Source organism: Cryptomeria japonica, chromosome 3 (assembly GCF_030272615.1).
Source record: "Cryptomeria japonica chromosome 3, Sugi_1.0, whole genome shotgun sequence".
Classification (NCBI taxonomy): domain Eukaryota; kingdom Viridiplantae; phylum Streptophyta; class Pinopsida; order Cupressales; family Cupressaceae; genus Cryptomeria; species Cryptomeria japonica.
Window position 1 is genome coordinate 720754533 of NC_081407.1, and position 8764 is coordinate 720763296.

The 8764-nt window shown below is 34.2% G+C and overlaps 1 protein-coding gene across 1 annotated transcript; it reads left to right on the forward strand.

Annotated features, from left to right (window-relative positions):
• The first annotated feature begins 786 nt into the window (after nt 1–786).
• Nucleotides 787–3993, forward strand: LOC131064326 (uncharacterized). Its single transcript, XM_057998432.2, has 3 exons — nt 787–1421; nt 2124–2224; nt 3369–3993. The coding sequence occupies exons 1-3, from the start codon at nt 1379–1381 to the stop codon at nt 3528–3530; spliced, it is 306 nt and encodes a 101-aa protein (XP_057854415.2). The 5' UTR covers nt 787–1378; the 3' UTR covers nt 3531–3993.
• The last annotated feature ends 4771 nt before the right edge of the window (nt 3994–8764 follow it).

Here is an 8764-nt window from a genome sequence, read left to right on the forward strand (position 1 = left end):
TATAATAACACACTATATGGTATGCATTGCAAAACAATTTCAAACTTATTGAGAAGATCCATTTCTCAAAATTACTAATGTACCTTCCCTTTACTTTCTCTATCTCAATGTTCATGCAAATAGGATGCCTTTCAATATAAAATTAATTAGTTATTCCTCCTCTTCTAGTAAATTTTTTATAATTTTTTAAATTTTTGGATATTTTGTCGCACAATACTATCCTAAGAAATTAAAAATATCTTTCTCTTTTGGTTGTTGAAATATTCTCATGAAAGATATTTACTTATATGATATATATGTATCTGTGTGTGTGATCTAAATTTTTTAATTATACGAACATGCTTGTATATTAATATCAATAATATATTTGACTACACATATTTAATATGTATGCACATTTGTCTTCATATTCTTCTTGATTCCCCTATTCTTATCCCCTCTTCCAATTTATTTTTCGTTCTCTTGCAATCCATACATTCCTTATTTTGCAAATCTAGGTCTCCAACCCACTTTTCTTTTGCTCACTTCATCATGATCTAAATAAAAAACACTCAAATACACTATCATAAAATGTAAAAGCATCATAGCTTTAGTAAGTAAGATTCATTTAATCAACCTTAAAATATTTAAATCACATATATTACAGAACATGACAAGTAGCCGTACAATGATCACATAATTTAAACTTTTTCATAAAAATTAATATATTATCATTACATACGCAATACAAATCCTTATTACATAGCGAATATCTAGAAAAGGTTTTCTTACAAACGAGGCAAAACTACTCAAAATACACGGAAATTGTTGAAATTTGGAAGCGGGCATTTGTCTGTGTAATTTTACAGGAAGCATCACGACAAAGCATGAAAAAGTTTGATGAAAAAAATTAATCTTGCCGTGAACCCCACAAATCATCCAGGTGATTTTTTGAAGGAGTTAGTAAAGTAAAATGGTAATGAAATGGACAAGCGGACATGAAATCTGAAAAATCCCACATCATCTTGTAGGGCCGCAACAAAATCAAACAAAAATCTGATCACAAGCAAAGGAAAACTAAAAAGTAGCAAGCTAGGTACCCAACAAAATAAAAATCCAACAGAAATGATGACGAGCAGAGTTAGCATGCGGTACTAGATTCTCTCAAGTGGGAAGAAGTTAGATTTAGAGGTGGGATAGATTTGGAGTGACTCAGTTTGTAATGGCGCCGTTCTGCTATGTTTTAGTGATTTCCTGAGCTATTTAGCTTATGGGTATATGTTATGGACAAGAAACCCTCTCTATTTAAGTGGCTCAGAGGGTTTGTTACAGAGGAGCAGAGTTTATGCATTTTTCTTTTTGTTGGAATCCATGAGATTGGCTACCTAAGGAGGACAAAATGGAGTCATCTCATTGTGCTTCTGTTGAAGTAGATGAATGGGGTGAGAAAAGAATTCCTGTATTATTTCAGTTTGAGCATAAATTTTTACATGGCAAGTTATGATTTTTCTGATACATTTGTTTTATTGATTGAAAGCACTGGTTGGGCATGTTTGATCTTCTTCTTGCGCCTATATGAATGCTTTTTCCAAATTCCAATAAATGTATTGCTGAAGTTCTGTTTCAATGCTATATTGTTTTTGTGAGGAAGGGCTTCAGTGATTTGTTTGGTAGTCTGTTTCAGGGGGTATTTTTAGTTTCTGCTTCATCTGGAAGTGTTAATTGTTTAGTGAGATTTCTATTTGTATGCATTGGTATCTAGTTTGAACATAAGTTTTTACATGGCAAATTTTTCTTATACTTGTGTTTTATTGATTGAAAGCACTGGTTGGGCACATATCTGTGATAATGTGCAAGAGAAATCCCTTTTATGGATTATCTGATACACAAATGAAAGAGACTTAAAATAGGCACTCTTTCTTCTTCCTCCTCTAGAAATGCTTTCCAAATTCCAGTAAAGTATTACTGAAGTTCTGTTTCAATGCTATATTGTTTTTATAAGGAAGGGCTTCAGTGATTTGTTTGGTAGTCTGTTTCAGGGGGTGTTTTTAGTTTCTGCATTATCTGGAAGTGTTAACTGTTTAGTGAAAGTTATATTTGTATGCATTGGTATCCATATTGAATGTGATATTGGTCTTTTGCAGATGCTGATGGTTTTGAGATTCCAAGTCTGAAGCTTGCAAATTGTGATTCAGTGAAGGATGACGCAGTGGCAACTAAGAGTTCCATTTCATCTTCTCAAAAGGTGAGAAGGGTTTTGGATTTGGGTAGGATTTCTTTTATTTTTGTCTTTTGTGATCTCTGCTAATGGGATTTTAAAATCAGATTAGCAGTTTTAAATTTTATGTTCTTGGGTTTCTCTGTATTTTGTATTATGGAAGAACTTAGTAATGAAATTCAAAAACTTGCATTGTTTATATTTGGAGGAATTCATTCCAAGCCCATTTTATTTTAGGCCATGTCTTCCACAGTGAAACTTGACTTGAACATGAAGAGTTTATTGAGAATATTAGAGATGAACTGTCCATAAATTTTTAAGCTGTTTGGCCATTTCTGTTAAGGGTTTTTAATCTGGAAGGAATGATTTTTCATCAGAACTGCATTCTTCTTGTTTTTCTCCTGTATATGTCTGTATTTATGCCAGACCTCTTATTGTTTGCATTTAGAGTGTTTTTTTCTGAGACCATTTTATTCTAGCCAACTCTCTGAAGCTGACTTGATGCTGAGAATTTTAATTTGCATATTAGAGATGTTATACTCGATAGTTGGTATAATTTTTGCACAGTCCATTCTGAAAAGATTGCTTCTGGATTTGTGTTATGCTTAACTTATTTTTATGGTTTAATTTTGCATTTTGTGATCTTGAATGAGAAATGCAATCTTGAAGCAATATCTTTTTTTCTCTCAATTTCTCTGTTTTCTTCTGCATTTGTGTTATACTCAACTTATTTTTATGGTTTCAATTTGCTTTTTGTGATCTTGCATGAAAATTACAATCTTGATGCAATATCTTTTTTTCTCTCAATTTCTCTGTTTTCTTCTGCATTTGTGTTATACTCAACTTATTTTTATGGTTTAAATTTGCATTTTGTGATCTTGCATGAAAATTGCAATCTTGATGCAATCTCTTTTTTTTTCTCAATTTCTCTGTTTTTAGGCAAGGCCTTCCATATATTCTCAGACCAATTTTCTATGCATTTTTTCTGTTCTGCCCATTTAATACCCATGTACCCCAAATAAATTTCTGAAGGCTAGAATGTATGATACCGTGAGTCCAGAAACTGGGCTATTCACTGTAATACATTCAGGTTTTGTCTTGAGACATTGACAAGATAATATGAAGGAATTTTTCTTGTGACATATAGTCACTGTAAATTTTCTTGTGGCAGATGCTTAACACAAATGAAAAAATCTACCTAGGACCACATTTGGCACCTCCTTCCCAAGTGAAGCAGCATGAACCCAAAACAGGTGGAAAGAAACAAGGATACAAGCACAAGCCTACTGAAGGTGAAAAGCGAGGATTGCCTTGGGTCACAAGAATGAAGTAAAACCTTTATGAGACCTCATGGAACATAGGAAGTGCAGCAATACCAGAACAATCAGTTGGAAGATTGTTTTGGATCAATTCCATTTGAGTGCCACCAAACAAATGCCTGAGATAGTATGAGTGATTTGGGTAATAGTCTATACAAAAGTCATTAAGACTACAATGTTTCAAGAGAATTATATCAGCGTGGAGACAATCCTGATGTTATTGCATTTATCAATTGAAATGGGATTTTACTTGCTCTCATTTGTTCTCAATTTAAGATGGTTTTTAATGGCATCTAAGTATGCCATCTAGAACATTTTCCTGTAAACTTGGAGCCCTGCATATATAGCTGCAAACTTTTAGCCAATATTGTTGAAGAGGGGTTGAAAGTTCCATCCACGAGCTTAGGAACTTTTATGTCTCTGTGGCAGCTTGCATGGCCTTTTTTTCAAAATCTATAATTTTATTCTATACTGTTATTACAATTTCTAATAAAAGAATCCTTATTTCTATGTATAAGAATTTAAGAATCCATGCAACCTGTAGTTGAAATAAGGCTCATCATTTTTATGAACTTCTTGAGAAATTTTAACTATTCTCACTTCTAATGTTCTAGACTGTTAGGTTGGATGGTTGGATGTTGCAAATTTGTGATTGTTTCTTATGGTTCTCTTAAATGCTAGCATCTTTTATATTCATATCTTGTTACAGATTTGTTATCATGTCTTAACTCCCAACAAGAAGTTGGCACAGACATGATGTTTATTAAATATCATTACTAATCCTTACATTTGGCTCCTAACTTTTTTGAATGAGTTTCATGGTGGCTTGAAAATAAGCTGCATCTTCATTTGTTTAAAAGAACTTTTACAATGTCTCAAAGAGATTTGAAAATGCTTTAAAAAAACAAGTTTAAGTTACTTACCTAAAAGCCCTTATAAGCCATGTGAGATGACCCAAAATCATTAGTATATTTATGAGCATTATAGATACAAGCTTGATAAATCAAGAAGTTGTAGACACCTAAAATTAATTAAATTAATATTTAATTCATTTAAGCCTTTCCACATAATTAATTTTATTAATTGTGTTGGTCTTTATTCCTTTTAAAATTTATTAATTTAATTAATTTTATCAATACAACCTTATAATCAAAATTGATTGTTCCCTTTTTTTTTTTTTTTTTTTCTAAAATCATTTTATTTTTTCTAAACCATACTTAGTTAATTAATCTCAATTAACTAAGCTAATCATGTGATTCCTACAAATCACTCTTTCTAATCCTATCAGCTAGCCTAATTAATTCCATAATCATTTGCACATCTCTAATCACTTTGATTAGGGATGAGTCAATTCTTTGCCATAAGTGGCTTTCCCATCTCATCATCCAATCTTAAATGCACCCACTTTGATCCTTTCAAGGAAATTCAAATTCTTTGAATCTCCACATGCCTCCTCTTCTCAAAGAATTTTTAATTCATTTTCTCATTTAGTCTTTCCACACATCTCTTATTTTGGAATTTTTAATTCCTCCTCCCTTCCCCCAAGGAATTTTATATTTCTCTTCTCTTCTCAATGTACTTGGAGAACTCTTCCCCATGTACCTTGAGATGTATGAAGACAAGAAATGCCTTTATGACAAATCTCTTGAATCTCACACCTTGTCATCTCAATCCTTTCCTCCATTTCAAATCAATCTCAACCCTTCATTTTCAAATCAATTTTGGCTCTCCATTTCGGCCTCCTCCAATCTATAAATTGGAGTCTCTTCTCCTCACAAATCATTCACTTTTCATGCATTGTCATGTTGTCCCTTTAGTCTCAAGATCATTCATACCACCATCATAATGCCAAAATCTTGTCTCACTTAGCCAATCGATTTCATCTTAATCACTCAATCCAATCTCTTGTTGTGTAGTGGAGAGCAATCCACACCGGTCCTTCATCCAAGGAGCAAATCAAATCAAGTGGAGTTACGACGCATCTTCCACTTGATTAGCTCAATCGGAGGAAGAAGTGATCATCTAGGTATAATGGTTATTTATGCTATTTGAATGCTTTTATTGGTGTTTTTATATGATTTATGCAACTAACCATTGATCTAGATTTGTCCATCTTCATTTTGGCACGTCCGGTGGGACCCACATACCCAGCTACTAACAAATGTTCGGATTTGTGAAGTATTTTCATTGCAGGTTAGTAGAACGACGCCTGCGTCTACATTTCAACATCTTCACTGTGTTGTTTTGACATCTTCGCTTTAGTCCTTCAACATCTTCGTTTAAATTTAAATTTTCCTGCTAACATTTTTGTGTAGAAATTGAGAATTGGCGTCTTTGTCTGTAGATGGACATCTCCGCCCCTCTATTTCGGCATCTCCGCAACCCCAAATTAATGTCTCCATTCAAAAAAAAAACTCTCCTAACTTTTTATGAATTTTTTTATGAAAACTGCAGATCAACGTATGTGCATCAATGTCTGCGTAGACGTTATTCCATCCATGGATCAATGTCTCCGCTTGGGTGCTTTTCTCACTTTTTTTAAAATTTAAAATTTTGAATTTTTGCAGGCTAATCTTTTTTTTTGTGCAAGACCTCAATCAACGTTTGCGCTTGCACTTCAGTGTCTCCGCTTATTCTCGCTTACTCTCAATTTTTAAATTTTGAATTTGCATGCTAACTTTTTTTATGCAGCACCTCAACTGACGTTTGCATAGATGAATCGGCGTCTGCGCCTACACTTTAACGTCTTTGCTGTAAGTGCTTATTTCCAATTTTTTGCTAACTTTTCTGTATCCTTGTAGCTTTTTTGAGTGTCTAAGACATAAAATCAGACTACTAACACTCTTTTGTAGGATGTCTTGTTGAAGTCCATCATCCTTTCCACTAGATTTAGTTTCTTTTCTTGCATTCTAGGATAGCAAAAGTCTTTCATTTGGGCCTAAAAAGAACGTGTATTTTGTGTGGTGCACTTGCACATTGTGTAGGGTGGACCCACCGTTGCACCAAGTATCTTGTCCCCTCGCCTTCGTGGACCTTGGGTGAAGAGAAATGTGATCAACAACACCCGCCTTTTTTGTAGTGAGAGGTATCTTTGATTGAGGATTTCATCACCCCACAAGGGTACTTCGAATTGGGACACGTCAGGGATATTGTCTCTCCCAGTGAGATCTCGAGCGGTGTCTTTCGAGCTGCTATACAAAAACCTGGTCAAACGATCGAAGTGGTGAGTGAATTCAACATATGTGGAGGCCTTCTCTGCACCAATAAGCTCAATTAGAGCCTTTAGTGGCTTGCTTCACGAAATCGTTGTTGGATTGGACCCTGTTGGTGTCTGTTTTATCATCTACCAAACATTAGAATAAAGTATCCAAAGATAATTTACCCTCTTGAAAAATCACCGCTTATACTAAGATTGCTAGAAGATCATATGGCGATTCCAAGGTTTCTTTTGTCAAGTCTTGACATGTGGATAAACTCAATGGGTGTTGTGATTTGCTGGTAATACACAAAGGGACTTACGCTTGAATTGTTTAGTTCACAATTAAGGTTTAGACAATGAAGCTCTATCATTTGGGACTTGGATTGTGGAAAAACTGAAAAGGAGACAACGATTTAGAAGTTCTAATCTATTCCTAGGAATTCAAGAGATGATATTGATTTAGTGAACTCAATAAACCACACTTTGCTTCGCCTCACTTAGGACAACTACACAAAGTGGATACAATCTTCAAGGGATGTGCTTATGATCGGAAGTTAAGCATACACAAAGGAAAGCTCAGATTAACTTTGCATAGTGAATGAAAATCATCCATTCACCGAAAGTATGAGTGGAGATAAACCACAAATCAATACTTATCAAATCTTGCATTCAATCTAACAACATGAAATAAATTCTAAACTATTGTGTTGAGGAAATTGAAAACCTCGCTAATCATTCAGATAAAAGAGATTACAAGGCCTTAAGAGAAAGCACACAATTAATGTATTATCTGAAAATGCCCTTCTTGCAACAATATTTCAAAAACCTCACACTCTCCAAATGAGAGGAGGCAACCTTATACAGGCACACAAAAAGTTTGAATGGTCGAGATCGAACAGTGATCAAGGGCCTAGATTGAAAGAATCAAAACCCTAATTAGGGTTTCCTAAAATTAACTACCCCTCGGCCAATGAAAAAATTACATTTGGGACACTTTTCCTTCTTGCTAAATATGAACCAACAATAAAAATAGAAGGTTGTTGCATTGTGAAGTGTACCCTCTAGAAGCTTTTGTGGATGAGTCAGGTTCATTGAACCTGGACATGCTGACTTGGAACAATCTGACTGGTTGGAAGATGACAAGGTGCCACCTCAACGTGTTGGATGTCCTCCCCGAATTCTCCAATTTGTGTGAAGAAATTGTCTAAATATGAAAATTTGTTTCTTCTTGTCATCATCTGATTCTGATTGGGAGCTTGTCTTTGACTCTTCAGGAGATGAAATCCTTCAAGAAGTTGTCCTGATTGCTTCCATAGGTCTTGGATTGTAGATGAAATTCCCCAAGAAGTCTAAAATTCTTTTCATCAAGTTCAAGGACTTTTCTTTCTTGATGCCTTGAGATTCTTTCAAGTGCCTCGAATTTGGAGAAGAATTCCACTGTGAAGTATTTCTCATAATTAGCCAAATTTTAGCCATCTTTATGCTCGAATGAACCTTGCTTGTGGACTTGTCTTCAATTCTAAATTTGGCTTGAAACTTCATTTGATGATCTCGCCTTAGCTCTCACCTGCAAAACCAAAATAAATTAAGTTAGAATTCTCATTTTGAGCATGAATTTCGAAGGTTAGCAGCCAAGTATATCACAATTTTACTCTTTCTCCAACACTTAGCACTTTAAAGGGGATTTTTGAACACTTGGATATTCTAAAAATCTCAAGAAAATTCCTTGAATATAACCAAACTGAGGAAGCTGCATGTTTGATTTCAATTGAAAATCAGAACTAAGTCCAAGACAACTTGATTGAGATCATACTGACTTGTTCACAAGGCAAAAAATGAGAAAGAAGATAAGGAAAATCTATTGGATTCATTCTTTCTTTTTAAAACTTTGAGAAGAAAAACCAAGTTGAGAACCTAATACTCTGCCCATAGTGTAGACGTATAAAAATGATCATATTCCTAAATGAATATTTTATGTTCATTCCTCTATTTAGTTAAATCTAATTTAACTAAATCACCCACATTCTTCTATTTAATTAAATAAATTAT